This window comes from Bidens hawaiensis, unplaced genomic scaffold (assembly GCF_021521415.1).
Source record: "Bidens hawaiensis isolate Kalapana, Puna unplaced genomic scaffold, B.hawaiensis_p1.1 tig00053805_1, whole genome shotgun sequence".
Lineage (NCBI taxonomy): Eukaryota > Viridiplantae > Streptophyta > Magnoliopsida > Asterales > Asteraceae > Bidens > Bidens hawaiensis.
Window position 1 is genome coordinate 34707 of NW_027499663.1, and position 17006 is coordinate 51712.

The 17006-nt window shown below is 39.6% G+C and overlaps 1 protein-coding gene and 1 pseudogene across 2 annotated transcripts; both read right to left on the reverse strand.

Annotated features, from left to right (window-relative positions):
- Positions 1–10332: 10332 nt before the first annotated feature.
- LOC143600213 (uncharacterized) lies at positions 10333–10959 on the reverse strand. Its single transcript, XM_077077963.1, has one exon. The coding sequence runs from the start codon at positions 10957–10959 to the stop codon at positions 10333–10335; it is 627 nt and encodes a 208-aa protein (XP_076934078.1).
- Positions 10960–15256: 4297 nt separating this feature from the next.
- LOC143600214 (homeobox protein knotted-1-like 6 pseudogene) lies at positions 15257–16750 on the reverse strand (annotated as a pseudogene). Its single transcript, XR_013147434.1, has 3 exons — positions 16415–16750; positions 15748–15873; positions 15257–15430 (listed from the first exon to the last, which is right to left on the reverse strand). The product of XR_013147434.1 is annotated as a homeobox protein knotted-1-like 6 pseudogene (transcript).
- Between the last annotated feature and the right edge of the window lie 256 nt (positions 16751–17006).

Here is a 17006-nt window from a genome sequence, read left to right on the forward strand (position 1 = left end):
TCATTTTCGGTGAATAGCCCTATACTCTGTTTTTTCGGGCTGACAGTGAACATACCCTTGTGGCCGTAGCATGAAAAATTCAAAAGGGCTACAGGAATGCTCTAGGGACATCAAATTGATCTGATTCTTACGTAGGGTTATAAAATAGTCGATGCAGGTCTCCAGGACCGAAAATATTGTCATTTTCGGTTAATAGCCCCATACTCAGTTTTTTCGGGCTGGCGGTGAACCTACCCTATTGGCCGTAGCAGCAGAATTTTGAACGGGCCACGGGAAAGATTTAAGGACATAAAGATGATCAGATTCTTTCGTAGGGTCATAAAATATTCGATGTAAGTATCCAGGACCGAAAATATGGTCAGATTCTGTGAATACCCACATACTCAGTTTTTTCGGGCTGACGGTGAACATTCCCCTTTGGCCGTAGCAGCAAAATTTCGAACGAGCTACAGGAAAACTCTAGGTACATAAAATTGATCCGATTCTTTCGTAGGGTCATAAAATATTTGATGCAGGTCTTCAGGACCGGAAATATGGTCATTTTCGGAGAATAGCTCCATACTCAGTTTTCTCGGGCTGACGGTGAACATACCCCTTTGGCCGTAGCAGCAAAATTTTGAACGGTCTAGAGTAAAGCTTTAGGGACATAAAATTGATCCGACTCTTTCGTTGGGTCATAAAATATTCAATACAGGTCACTAGGACCGAAAATATGGTCATTTTCGGTAAATAGCCCCATACTCAGTTTTTTTGGGCTAACGGTGAACATACCCCTTTGTGCGTAGTAGCAAAATTATGAACGGGCCACGGGAAAGCTTTAGGAACATAAAATTGATCCGATTCTTTCGTAGGGTCATAAAATATTCGATGTAAGGATCCACGACCGAAAATTTGGTCAGATTCTGTGAATAGCCCCATACTCAGTTTTTTCGGGCTGACGGTGAACATACCCCTTTGGCCGTTGCAGTAAAATTTCGAACGGGCCACGGGAAATCTCTAAAGACATCAAATTGTTTCGATTCTTTCTTAGGGTCATAAAATATTCGATGCAGGTCTCTAGAACCTAAAATATGGTTGTATTCGGTGAATAGCCCCATACTAAGTTTTTTCGGGCTGACGGTGAACATATCGCTTTGGCCGTAGCAGCCACGGGAAAGCTCTAGGGACGTCAAATTGATCCGACACTTTCGTAGGCTCATAAAATATTCGATGCAGGTCTCCAGGACCTAAAATATGGTCGTTTTCGTTGAATAGCTCCATACTCAGTTTTTTCGGGCTGACGGTGAACATACCCCTTTGGCCGTAGCAACAAAAATTCGAACGGGCCACGGTAAAGCTCTAGGGACATCAAATTGATCCGATTCGTTCGTAGGCTCATAAAATATTCGATGAAGGTCTTCAGGACCGAAAATATGGTCGTTTTCGGTGAATAGCCCCATACTAATTTTTTTCTGGCTGACGGTGATCTTACACCTTTGGCCGTAACAGCAAAATTTTGAATGGGCCACGGGAAAGCTTTAGGGATATCAAATTGATCCGATTCTTTCGCAGGGTAATAAAATATTCGATGCAGGTCTTCAGGAACGAAAATATGGTAATTCATGGTGAATAGCCACATACTCAGTTTTTTCGGGCTGACGGTGAACATACCCTTTGGCCGTAGCAGCAAAATTTTGAACGGGCCACGGCAAAGCTCTAGAGACATCAAATTGATCCGAATCTTTCGTAGGGTCATAAAATATTCGATACAGATCTTCATGACCGAAAATATGGTCATTTTCGGAGAATAGCCCCATACTCAGTTTTTTCGGGCTAACGGTGAACATACCCCTTTGGCCGTAGCAGCAAAATTTCGAACGGGTCACGGGAAAACTCTAGAGACATCAAATTGATCCGATTCTTTCGTAGGGTCATAAAATATTCGATGCAGGTCTTCAGGACCGAAAATATGGTCATTTTCGATGAATAGCCCCATGCTCAGTTTTTTCAGGCTGACGGTGAACATACCCCTTTGGCCGTAGCAGCAGAATTTTGAACGGCCCACAGAAAAGCTTTAGGGACATCAAATTGATCCGATTCTTTTGTAGGGTTATAAAATATTCGATGCAGGTCTTTATGACCGAAAATATGGTAATTTTCGGTGAATCGCCCCATACTTAGTTTCTTCTGGCTGACGGTGAACATACCTCTTTGGCCGTAACAGCCACGGGAAAGCTCTGGGGACGGCAAATTAATCGAACACTTTCGTAAGCTTATAAAATATTCGATGCATGTCTCCAGGACCTAAAATATGGTCGTTTTCGGTGAATAGCTCCATACTCAGTTTTTTCGGGCTGACGGTGAACATACCACTTTGGCCGTAGCTAGAAAAATTCGAACGGGCTACAGGAAAGCTCTTGGGACATCAAATTGATCCGATTCTTTCGTAGGGTCATAAAATATTCGATGCAGGTCTCCAGGACCGAAAATATTGTCATTTTCGGTGAATAGCCCCATACTCAGTTTTTTCGGGCTAACGGTGAATATACCCCTTTGACCGTAGCCGCAGAATTTTGAACGGGCCACGGGAAAGCTTTAGGGTCATCAAATTGATCCGATTCTTTCGCAGGGTAATAAAATATTCGATGCAGGTCTTCAGGAACAAAAATATGGTAATTCATGGTGAATAGCCCCATACTCAGTTTTTTTGGGCTGACGGTGAACATACCCTTTTGGTCGTAGCAGCAAAATTTCGAACGGGCCACGAAAAAGCTCTAGAGACATCAAATTGATCTGATTCTTTCGTAGGGTCTTAAAATAATCGATACAGGTCTTCAGAACCAAAATATGGTCATTTTCGGAGAATAGCCCCATACTTAGTTTTTTCGGGCTGACGGTGAACATACCCCTTTGGACGTAGCAGCAAAGTTTCGCACGGGCCACGGGAAAGCTCTAGAGACATAAAATTTATCCGATTCTTTCGCAGGGTCATAAAATATTCGATGTAGGTCTTCAGGACCGAAAATATGGTCATTTTCGGAGAATAGCCCCATACTCGATTTTTTCGGGCTGACGGTGAACATACCGCTTTGGCCGTAGCAGCCACGGGAAAGCATTAGGGACGTCAAATTGATCCGACACTTTCGTAGGCTCATAAAATATTCGATGCAGGTTTCCAGGACCTAAAATATGGTCGTTTTCGATGAATAGCTCCATACTCAGTTTTTTCGGGCTGACGGTGAACAAACCCCTTGACCGTAGCTCGAAAAATTCGAACGGGCTACAGGAAAGCTCTAGGGACATCAAATTGATCCGATTCTTTCGTAGGGTCATAAAATATTCAATGCAGGTCTCCAGGACCGAAAATATTGTCATTTTCTTTGAATAGCCTCATACTAAGTTTTTTCGGGCTAACGGTGAACATACCCCTTTGGCCGTAGCAGCAGAATTTTGAACGGCCCACGGGAAAGCTTTAGGAACATCAAATTGATCCGATTCTTTCGCAGGGTAATAAAATATTCGATGCAGGTCTTCAGGAACGAAAATATGGTAATTCATGGTGAATAGCCACATACTCAGTTTTTTCGGGCTGACGGTGAACATACCCTTTGGCCGTAGCACCAAAATTTCGAACGGGCCACGGCAAAGCTCTAGAGACATCAAATTGATCCGAATCTTTCGTAGGGTCATAAAATATTCGATACAGATCTTCATGACCGAAAATATGGTCATTTTCGGAGAATAGCCCCATACTCAGTTTTTTTGGGATGACGGTGAACATACCTCTTTGGCCGTAGCAGCAAAATTTCGAACGGGCCACGAGAAAGCTATAGAGACATCAAATTGATCCGATTCTTTCGTAGGGTCATAAAATATTCGATGCAGGTCTTCAAGACCGAAAATATGATCATTTTCGATGAATAGCCCCATACTCAGTTTTTTCGGGCTGACGGTGAACATACCCCTTTGGCCGTAGCAGCAGAATTTTGAACGGCCCACAGAAAAGCTTTAGGGACATCAAATTGATCCGATTCTTTCGTAGGGTTATAAAATATTCGATGCAGGTCTTTATGACCGAAAATATGGTCATTTTCGGTGAATAGCCCCATACTTAGTTTCCTCTGGCTGACGGTGAACATACCTCTTTGGCCGTAACTGCCACGGGAAAGCTCTGGGGACGGCAAATTAATCGAACACTTTCGTAGGCTCATAAAATATTCGATGCAGGTCTCCAGGACCTAAAATATGGTCGTTTTCGTTGAATAGCTCCATACTCAGTTTTTTCGGGCTGACGGTGAACATACCCCTTTGGCCGTAGCAACAAAAATTCGAACGGGCCACGGTAAAGCTCTAGGGACATCAAATTGATCCGATTCGTTCGTAGGCTCATAAAATATTCGATGAAGGTCTTCAGGACCGAAAATATGGTCGTTTTCGGTGAATAGCCCCATACTAATTTTTTCTGGCTGACGGTGATCTTACACCTTTGGCCGTAACAGCAAAATTTTGAATGGGCCACGGGAAAGCTTTAGGGACATCAAATTGATCCGATTCTTTCGCAGGGTAATAAAATATTCGATGCAGGTCTTCAGGAACGAAAATATGGTAATTCATGGTGAATAGCCACATACTCAGTTTTTTCGGGCTGACGGTGAACATACCCTTTGGCCGTAGCACCAAAATTTCGAACGGGCCACGGCAAAGCTCTAGAGACATCAAATTGATCCGAATCTTTCGTAGGGTCATAAAATATTCGATACAGATCTTCATGACCGAAAATATGGTCATTTTCGGAGAATAGCCCCAAACTCAGTTTTTTTGGGATGACGGTGAACATACCTCTTTGGCCGTAGCAGCAAAATTTCGAACGGGCCACGAGAAAGCTATAGAGACATCAAATTGATCCGATTCTTTCGTAGGGTCATAAAATATTCGATGCAGGTCTTCAGGACCGAAAATATGATCATTTTCGATGAATAGCCCCATACTCAGTTTTTTCGGGCTGATGGTGAACATACCCCTTTGGCCGTAGCAGCAGAATTTTGAACGGCCCACAGAAAAGCTTTAGGGACATCAAATTGATCCGATTCTTTCGTAGGGTTATAAAATATTCGATGCAGGTCTTTTTGACCGAAAATATGGTCATTTTCGGTGAATAGCCCCATACTTAGTTTCCTCTGGCTGACGGTGAACATACCTCTTTGGCCGTAACTGCCACGGGAAAGCTCTGGGGACGGCAAATTAATCGAACACTTTCGTAGGCTCATAAAATATTCGATGCAGGTCTCCAGGACCTAAAATATGGTCGTTTTCGGTGAATAGCTCCATACTCAGTTTTTTCGGGCTGACGGTGAACATACCACTTTGGCCGTAGCTAGAAAAATTCGAACGGGCTACAGGAAAGCTCTAGGGACATCAAATTGATCCGATTCTTTCGTAGGGTCATAAAATATTTGATGCAGGTCTCCAGGACCGAAAATATTGTCATTTTCGGTGAATAGCCCCATACTCAGTTTTTTCGGGCTAACGGTGAACATACACCTTTGGCCGTAGCCGCAGAATTTTGAACGGGCCACGGGAAAGCTTTAGGGACATCAAATTGATCTGATTCTTTCGCAGGGTAATAAAATATTCGATGCAGGTCTTCAGGAACGAAAATATGGTAATTCATGGTGAATAGCCCCATACTCAGTTTTTTCGGGCTAACGGTGAACGTACCCCTTTGGCAGTAGCAGCAAAATTTCGAACGGGCCACGGCAAAGCTCTAGATACATTAAATTAATCTGATTCTTTCTTAGGGCCATAAAATATTCGATGCAGGTCTGCAGAACCGAAAATATGGTCCTTTTTGGTGAATAGCCCCATACTCAGTTTTTTCGGGCTGACGGTGAACATACCCCTTTGGCCGTAGAAGAAAAATATCGAACGGGCCACGGGAAAGCTCTAGAGATATCAAATCGATCTGATTCTTTCGCAGGGTCATAAAATATTCGATGCAGGTCTTCAGGAACGAAAATACGGTCCTTTTCGGTGAATAGCCTCATACTCAGTTTTTCGGGCTGACGGTGAACATACCCCTTTGGCCATAGTAGATAAATTTCGAACGGGCCACAGGAAAGCTCTAGAGACATCAAATTGATCCGATTCTTTCGCAGGGTCATAAAATATTCGATGCAGGTCTTCAGGAACGAAACTATGATCATTTTCGGTGAATAGCCCTATACTCTGTTTTTTCGGGCTGACAGTGAACATACCCCTATGGCCGTAGCATGAAAAATTCAAAAGGGCTACAGGAATGCTCTAGGGACATCAAATTGATCTGATTCTTACGTAGGGTTATAAAATAGTCGATGCAGGTCTCCAGGACCGAAAATATTGTCATTTTCGGTTAATAGCCCCATACTCAGTTTTTTCGGGCTGGCGGTGAACCTACCCTATTGGCCGTAGCAGCAGAATTTTGAACGGGCCACGGGAAAGATTTAAGGACATAAAGATGATCAGATTCTTTCGTAGGGTCATAAAATATTCGATGTAAGTATCCAGGACCGAAAATATGGTCAGATTCTGTGAATACCCACATACTCAGTTTTTTCGGGATAACGGTGAACATTCCCCTTTGGCCGTAGCAGCAAAATTTCAAACGAGCTACAGGAAAACTCTAGGTACATAAAATTGATCCGATTCTTTCGTAGGGTCATAAAATATTTGATGCAGGTCTTCAGGACCGGAAATATGGTCATTTTCGGAGAATAGCTCCATACTCAGTTTTCTCGGGCTGACGGTGAACATACCCCTTTGGCCGTAGCAGCAAAATTTTGAACGGTCTAGAGTAAAGCTTTAGGGACATAAAATTGATCCGACTCTTTCGTTGGGTCATAAAATATTCAATACAGGTCACTAGGACCGAAAATATGGTCATTTTCGGTAAATAGCTCCATACTCAGTTTTTTTGGGCTAACGGTGAACATACCCCTTTGTGCGTAGTAGCAAAATTATGAACGGGCCACGGGAAAGCTTTAGGGATATAAAAATGATCCGATTCTTTCGTATGGTCATAAAATATTCGATGTAAGGATCCACGACCGAAAATATGGTCAGATTCTGTGAATAGCCCCATACTCAGTTTTTTCGGGCTGACGGTGAACATACCCCTTTGGCCGTAGCAGCAAAATTTCGAACGGGCCGCGGCAAAGCTCTTGAGACATCAAATTGATCTGATTCTTTCGTAGGGTCATAAAATATTCGATGCAGGTCTTCAGGACCGAAAATATGGTCAATTTCGGTGAATAGCCCCACACTCAGTTTTTTCTGGCTGACGGTAAACATACCCCTTTGGCCGTAGCAGCAGAATTTTGAACGGGCCACGGGAAAGATATAAGGACATAAAGATGATCAGATTCTTTCGTAGGGTCATAAAATATCCGATGTAAGGATCCAGGACCGAAAATATGGTCAGATTCTGTGAATAGCCACATACTCAGTTTTTCGGGCTGACGGTGAACATACCCCTTTGGCCGTAGCAGCAAAATTTCGAACGGGCCACGGTAAAGCTCTAGGGACGTCAAATTGATCTGATTCTTTCGTAGGGTCATAAAATATTCGATGCAGGTCTTTAGGACCGAAAATATGGTCATTTTCGGTGAATAGCCCCATACTTAGTTTTTTCTGGCTGACGGTGAACATACCCCTTTGGCCGTAGCAGCAAAATTTTGAACGGGACACGGGAAAGCTTTTAGGGACATCAAATTGATCCGATTTTTCGTAGGCTCACAAAATATTCAATGTAGGTCTCCAGGACCTAAAATAAGGTTGTTTTCGGTGAATAGCCCCATACTCAGTTTTTTCGGGCTGACACCCTTTGGCCGTTGCAAGAAAAATTCGAAAGGGCTACAGGAAAGCTCTAGGGACATTAAATTGATCCGATTCTTTCGTAGGGTTATAAAATAGTCGATGCAGCTCTCCAGGACCAAAAATATTGTCATTTTCGGTTAATAGCCCCATACTCAGTTTCTTCGGGCTGACGGTGAATATACCCCTTTGGCCGTAGCAGCAGAATTTTGAGCGGGCCACGGGAAAGCTTTAGGGAAATCAAATTGATCCGATTCTTTCGTAGGGTCATAAAATATTTGATGGAACTCTTCAGGACCGAAAATATGGTCAGATTCGGTGAATAGCCCCTTACTTAGTTTTTTCTGGCTGACGGTGAACATACCCCTTTGGCCGTAGCAGCAAAATTTTGAAAGGGCCACGGGAAAATTTTAGGGACATCAAATTGATCCGACTCTTTTGTAGGTCATTAAATATTCGATGCATGTTTCCAGGACCGACTATATGGTCATTTTCGGTGAATAGCCCCATACTCAGTTTTTTCGGGCTGACGGGGAACATACCCCTTTGGCCATAGCAGCAAAATTTCGAACGGGCCACGGGAAAGCTCTAGGGACATCAAATTGATCCGATTCATTCGTAGGCTCATAAAATATTCGATGAAGGTCTTCAGGACAGAAAATATGGTCGTTTTCGGTGAATATCTCCATACTCAGTTTTTACGGGCTGACGGTGAACATACCCCTTTGACCATAGCAGTAAAATTTCAAACGGGCCACGGCAATGCTCTAGGGACATCAAATTGATCCAATTCTTTCGTAGGGTCATAAAATATTCGATGCAGGTCTCCAGCACCGAAAATATGGTCATTTTCGGTAAATAACCCCATACTCAGTTTTTTCTGGCTGACGGTGAACAAACCATTTTGGCCGTAGCAGCAAAATTTCGAAAGGGCCACGGGAAAGCTCTTGGGACATCAAATTGATCCGATTCTTTCGTAGGGTCTAAAAATAGTCGATGCAGGTCTTCAGGACCGAAAATATGGTCATTTTCGGTGAATAGCCCCATACTCAATTTTTTCAGGCTGACGGTGAACATACCCATTTGGCCGTAGCAGCAAAATATTGTATGGAAGTCTCCAAGACCGAATTTATGATCCGATTAAGTGGTTTGACCCATACTTAGTTTTTTCGTCGAATCGTGAACATACCCCTTGGGTAATACAGGTAAAACTTCGAACGGGCAACGGGGTTGCGACAGGGAATTTTTATTGATCTGATTATTTCGTAGGGTCATAAAGTATTGTATGGAAGTCTTCATGACCGAATTTATGATCCGATTCAGTGGTGTGACCCATACTAAGTTTTTTCGCCGGGTCGTTAACATACCCCTTGGGCAATACTCGCAAAATTTCAAACAGGCCACGGGGTTGCGCCAGGGCATTTTTATTGATCCGATTCTTTCTTAGGGTCATAAAATATTGTATAGAAGTCTCCAAGACCGAATTAATGATCCGATTCAGTGGTTCGACCCATACTCAGTTTTTCGCCGGGTCGTGAACATACCCCTTGGGCAATATTGACAAAATTTCGAACATGTCACGGGGTTGTGCCAGGGAATTTTTATTCTTCTGATTCTTTAGTAGGGTCATAAAATATTATATGGAAGTCTCTAAGACCGAATTTATGATCCGATTCAGTGGTTGTTCGACCCATACTCAGTTTTTTCGTCGGGTCGTGAACATACCTCTTGGGTAATACTGGCAATATTTCGAAAAGACCACGGGGTCGCTCCAGGGCATTTTTATTGATCTGATTCTTTTTTATGGTCGTAAAATATTGTATGGAAGTCTTCAATACCGAATTTATGATCTAATTCAGTGGTTCGACCCAACTCAGTTTTTTCGTCGGGTCGTAAACATACCCCTTGGTCAATATTGGCAAAACTTCGAACAGGCCACGGGGTTGCGTCAGGGCATTTTTATTGTATGGAACATTACCTTTACCTTTGATTTCGATCTCGGATCCATCAACAAACTTCACTTGACCCGAAACTCCTTCATCCAAGGTAGTAAAAAAACTCTTTCTTTCCTGACATATGATGACTTGCACCATTATCTAAGTACCACGTACCTTCATTCTTTTCATCGTTTTCAAACACACCAGGGATAACCCTTTCTTCATTCAAACTTACCTTCTTTATTGAACCAACTGCCATGAACAAAGAAGGATCAACATCATCTTCTTTCTTTGTCAAATTCACTTCATCATTCCCTTTGCTTGGTTCTTTACATTCATTCGAGTAGTGCCCAATCTTATCACAGTTGTAGCACGTTACATACTTCCTTCTATCTTCTCATTCTTCAGGGTTCCTTTTCCGGTATTCACCCCGTTCATCATTCTTACGTTCACTATTCCATCTTGGATTCCCTCTTCCTCGTCCGTTGTATCTTCCATGGCCTCTACCACGTCCTCGGTAGTTTTCAACTTTCTTTTCGGTTTTGGTGAACATGAGCTGACTTTGGGATTAACTTCCATTCACAATCTTGAACTTGTTTCTTTCTTCATATGCCTTTAAACGCCCAACCACATCTTCAAACGCCATTGTTTCGATGTCTGCGAGTAGTTCCATCGAAGAAACAACAGGTAAATATTTATCCGGCAAAGAGTTCAAGAACTTTCTTACCAAAACCTCTTCTTCAAGTACCGCTCCCAAGCTCTTGTACTTTGACTGTACTCCACCCAGCTTCGCCGCATAATCATCAATACTTTTTGCCTCTCCCATCTTCAATCCATCTAACTCGGTTCTTAGCATTTGAACACGAGTTTTTTGATTTCTTTCTGCACCAAGATAACGAACTCTTAACGCTTCCCAAACATCTTTCGGTTCTGAATACTTGGCCATCCGAAGCATCACGTCTTCAGGTAGGGTTTGAAAGATAACACCCAATGCCATAAACTTCTTTCTTTCTTCAATTCCTGCACCCTTTTCTTTATCAATCGCATCGTTCAAACCGTTTGCACCCAAAATAATTTTCACCATAACCGACCATGACGCGTAGTTGGTCGAAGTTAACTTCGGTGCTTGTAACACAAAACCACTTATCGATTCTTTCATAGTTCCTAAGCTTCCTACCTCTTTATCACCAGCCATGACTCGATGATATAAAACAAAACAAAACAATCAATTGTTGGTCGGGTTGACTTTGTGTATCACACAAGACAACAATATATATACTGTTCCTCTTTGTGAATAAGACAAAAAAGAACCAATTGCACTTCTTATAATATATGGTGACTGGAATGGGTAAACAAATCTCCAGCGGTGGTAGTAATTTTTTATCTCAAGAAAAGAAACACAAATAATACAATTCGTGGTGACGCACTAATGCCTTCCAACTTGACTAGAGAAAATATGAACTAATTCCTCCTTGCAAACGGTGTCAAAAATCGACCGAAAAAAAAACAACTAGACACGACAATTCGAACCAACCGAGAATTAAACGAGCCAAAGCTTTGATACCAATTGTTGGCCCAGACGGATCAAACAATCAAATCAAACGAACTTATCAAACAAACTAACACGATATATTGGGTAACAACCCTCGACTCTTTTCATATAATCAAACGAACATAATAAACGAACTTCACGACTTATCAAACGTACATGGAGATGAGACACATTGACTCTCTCTCAACTCTCACCTCATAAAACTAATAATCTAGACCCTATATATAGACCTACTTAACTTGCTCTTCAAGACATACCTTTCCTAATCCTATTACAATTCAAATAACTAAATTATAACTTAACAAAGTAAACCTTTAACTTTACTAATAATTCAAGATTAATCCTTCAATATATATATATATATAACTACACTATATGATTTACAAAGTTTTATATATGTTAACTTTTCCCTATGGTTCATATACTAAGACTTCATATTTTGATAGCATGTAAGTATCCATGTATAATATACTGTTAAAAAAATGTGAAGACTAAAGTGTGAAGCCAATCAAGGTTTTAATAGGTGTGTTTAAATCAGTGTAGCATAAATAAGCCCAAATGAGCATGATAAAATCTAAAATAAGGCCATGCGATGCACTAGCGTGAAGACCACCGCCCCATTCGCCATTCTAATTAACACGGTGAAAATGGTCCACGCCACGCAGCCATTTACCTTCACCGTTCTCCTTTAGCTGGGAAAAGTCAAAGTAATATATATATAACTTGTATTAAAATATATTAAAGGGGGGGGGGGGGAGAATGACGGGTATAACATAGGTTGAACTAGGGGTGAGCAATAACCGAATCGGTAACCGAAACCGAACCGAAAACCGACGAAACCGAACCGATATAACCGAAAACCAAATTAACCGAAATTAACCGAACCGAACCGAACTCTTCATTTTTTAATATTTTCAAGCATTTTTTCCTCTATTTCATGTATTATATATATTAATAGTTTAACACTATCATTTTCATGTATTTATATCTCCATTTCATGTTCTAATATCTCAATTTTATACATTTATATCTTCATTTCATGTAGTTATGCATTCATTTCATGTAGTTTTAAGCAAAATTTTAGCCCAAATTTGATACCGGTTATTAACCGAAATTAACCGAACCGAACCGAACCGATAACCGATCGGTTAGGTTGGGTTAATGCTAATAACCGAACCGAACAGTGCACACCCCTAGGTTGAACAGTGATGGTAAATGGCGTGAGAGTTGCCAAGGTGGCAAATGACGGAGAATGGTATATATGGCCTGATTGTAAAATAAATTACTAAAACACAGTATATGTGGAACTAAGAATCTACTGCCTGATAAACAGATAAAAAAACCATTGTGACACTAAAAGCAAATTTAGGAATGAAGAAGCTACTGCATGCATGATAAACAAATTGAAATCATGCATTTGCTTTATCGGTTTATTAATGTTTAATTTATGAACTCGAAGTTAAACGAATAAGCTCAAGCACACTCAAAACAGCTTATTGTTTATCATTTCATTAATTGTAAAGTGCCAAAAGAGTTTTGATAGCAAGCAAAAGAACACTATAAAAGTGACATCAAAGCAATATGTGCATGTGATCAAATGGATTGAATGCGAAAACTTGTGTCCAACAAGCAACTAAAGTGCAATAAAAGAAGACAAGGCACACGAGGCCAGCAAGCAATAATCTTCACATAACTGAAAGCTGTTAAATTGTACTTTGAAGATAATAATAATTATAATAATAATAATAATAATAATAATAATAATAATAATAATAATTACTAATCTGAGATTCTGAGTGTTTAAACAAGTCTTTAATTTGTGTAAATCAGAATCACTTTCCTTATTATAATGACTTCAAGCATCAAAGGCTGCTTAAAAAGTTAAACCTTGCATGATCACCACCATTAATTAAGCCACTATAGAACACAAAAGGCAAAGTTAAGTTTAAAATAGTCAATGTACTAGCTTTAATTTACTATTAGGCCATCCGTAATGGGGCGATAAATCGTCCATTTTGGGGCGATAGATCTTTGGCACGCCGCCACCCCACGCAACAAAGGGGCGAAATGTGTGTGGGGGGGGGGGGATGAATTCTGTCACCGTGCTTCCTTGTGTTTTATTATTACTTTAATTGTTTGTGTGTGGTATATATGTGTGTGTGTGTGTATTGAGCTACAATAATATCATTGCACCCTTAAAACAAAAATCCATCATATGCTGACTGGACGTCACATGATGCAAAACGTCCCAAAACGTCCCATTTTGTAGCCCTTCCACTACACATAGCCTTAGTTACCATTTAATAAGATCAATAGAATCAGTATCAACAAAGAGACAACAACTAGTGCATAAAACCTTAAAATGGTCTTCTTTTGGAATGTTTACTAAATGATTCACAAACAGGACCACATGAAACTAGAATCAACTTAGAATGAAGTACCTTGAGATTAGATTATTTGTGATTTGTACTTCTCAGGTTAGTTTTTCATTCATGAACTTTTTCTATAAATTATTCAAGTTATACTACTCTATTCACAAGGCAACTTTGTTCTTTAATATGACTAAAAAGTGTTACTTTAACCTAAACAAACACACTTAGACAATTTCCAATGCATATTTATGCCCACGTGCATTATGTTTCCAATAAAATCAATTGGAACATGTGAGGTATGTTGGCCATTGCTTATTAAAATTGATTATTTTTTTACTCTTTTTTAAACTAAAGAGTTTGGAAAAAGCAGTTTTAGAATAACCAGCTTCAAACTAAAAATTCAAAAACAGTTTTTTTCACTTGGACAAATATAAGTAAACAATTTAATAACTTCCCAATAATATATATTTATATATTAAGCCCTAGTTTTAATATATGCATGCCCTCTTGGAATACTTTTGCAGCTTTGTAATAAGCTAGGTAGATTAATCATTAATGTTTGCACATTAAATTCAAACATCACATTACATATTAGATTTTGTTCCTTGAAAACAAGAAAACAAAAACACAGACTAGCACATTGCATGTACTTGCAAACATATGAACTTCTTACTAATCAAGAACTAAGCGAACATTAGCATGCCTCTTTAGAAGGCCATATTACTTTTAGCACATCCTAGGCTTACTTATCACACTAACATACTCGAAATCCATTAAAGGTACTTATTATAATACTTACTTTCTTATCGCTACAAAAATACTTATAACAACCTTATGAAACTATTGAAAATGAAGAACTGCATAACACAACCGTCAAGACCACTTTACACATGAAGAGTCATGTTGGTCCCTTGCGAAGCTACTGGGGTCTCATGCATACCGTATATGAAATCCTTGAATGTATGATAATTAATACAATATCTGTATCACTGTTTTTAAAATGTCAACCGGAAATGGAAAGGAAAACCAAAATCCAAAAGAAAAATACATCACACATGACATACTACCACAGTACCACCAAAACTGTAAAAAGAATTTAAATGGTGTTGAAAAGTCTATGATTGTATATGCCTCTCTTGAATTTTATTTTCTTATATTTTTTGGTCATGAATTACAAATCACTATTAACATAAAGTCACATACACACGCGCACGCACGCACACATACATATATGACACATTCTCAAGGCTTCAATGTATGTGCACTACCGATATAGTAAAATCCGAAGCACATTTAAATTAGGCAAATAAAAAGTTTCAGAAAAGATATAAAAAGAACAGGTAAGACACAGATAGAAGAGTTCAAGTCGCATTCCATTCTTCATCTTTATCTATATATTTTAACTAAAAAAAATCACTTCTCGCTAAATTTTGTATACATTTTAAAAACATCTTAAGTTACATTCTATGTTTGACCTATTTTCCTCGCAAACACTTACTACATTACTTTTTCTCTTTCCTACCCACTCACATAAATATTACTCTCTAGTGTATATTTTAGAGCGGTTATCAGAATACGAAGCTGAAGCTAATTAATTGAAAAACTAAACACAACAAAAGGACGAACGTACCTTTACATAGATTGCTAAGCTGTGTTTCAATATTGTTGAGGAAAACAGTCGCCTCGTCAAAAGGCCTTGCGAGATCGGACTTATATTTCACTAACACCTGGATGTAGGTCTCCTACACAGTATAATACCGAAACTATGATATCTAGTAACCAAAACATAATTATATACCAGAACCTACCATCCCGTAGGTTCGATACTATAACTCTAAATACTATCCACATCAAGCAGCTTGTGGATTTTTAACACTTTTAGACCTACACGTCAAGAACTTAGATCTAAGACTAGTTTTATTATTGTACTTTATTTTATGCTTTTTTTTATTGTTTTCCAGTAGTCCAAGCGTCTGATTTTCTACCGCGCTGACTGCGACTATAGTATTTAAAGTTATCGTTTCGAGCCCATGGAGAAAGTGAGAGGTATTCGAGTTACCATGAACTCGTCGAGCTTGGGATCTGCTCCTAAGCAATTAGTTGAAACGTCGACGTTTCGCATACAACTGCCGTTTTCTCGACGGATTTCCTCTAGAAAACATGCTATTTCTGATGGCGCTCCCAACTGTAATAACAGAATATTAACATTCAGATTTAACAACCGTTTGTTATGGCTATTTGGTAGCCTATTAATGATTACCTAGCTAATCTCTAAAAGTTACCTCTTAACCATTTAGAAAAATATTATTCAGCTTTTACAACCGTTTGTTACCCGCTAATATAAGGTTACCTCTTGACCGCTAAAAAAAATATTATTTAGATTTAACAAATTGTTTGGTAACCTTTCAATGTTAAGAGGTAACCTTTCAATGTTAAGAGGTAATCTAAGGTTGGTTCATAGGCATGGTAAGAGGCTATGAACCGAATGAACCGAACCATTAGCATCGGTTCATAGCCTCTTACGCCATGTTAAGGGGTAACCTTAGGTGGTTAAGAAGAAGTAATCTAAGGTTACCTCTTAACCAGAGGCTACCAAACAGACGTTCAACGCATAATTATGCGTACCAAACAGTCGTTCAACGCATAATTATGCGTTGATAACCGTTGAAAAAAACACAAAAAAATTCTAACATTGAGGAGAAATGGATTATGAATAAATTAATAACCTTTTGGCAATCGATATAAGCATCAAGCAGCTTCGGATACAACGGATGAGAAGCGATTCTCGCTTTAATTATATCATTATTAAAATTATAATCATGATCATCTTCATTGACGTCATCGTTTTTATTACGTCACAGAAGACGAATCTGATCGGTTGTGGCTGCAACGGAAACAGCTTCGGTTGTTACAGAAGCAGCAGCTGACGGAAACAGATTATTATTATTGGATCCGTAAAACGACGATGTTCGGTAATATTCATCCGGGAGTGAGATAAGGTTTGTTGTTTGGCTAGAGGAAGTGTAATCGGAGATGGAGTGGAAGCCGTATATATCCTCCATGATAGATTTAAGCAAATTGTTAAGTATAGTGTGTGAGTGAATAATGAATGATGATGGTGGTTAGTGTTTGTTGTTGCGTGTAATATTATTGTAGAATTAACAACAGTTTTAGGGTTCTGATATGCTTTTGGGATTTAGTGGAGAGAGAAAGAGAGAGAGATGATTAATGTGAAAAAGTTGTGGAGGAAGAAAAGGTTTGTGTAGTAAAATCATGGAATTTTATTCCAGAGTTATTATTATTATATTGAAAAATACA

What these genes read in the sequence shown, in the direction of transcription:
- LOC143600213 (XM_077077963.1), bottom strand. Translation starts at nt 10,959, where the DNA reads ATGGCTGGTGATAAAGAGGTAGGAAGCTTAGGAACTATGAAAGAATCG.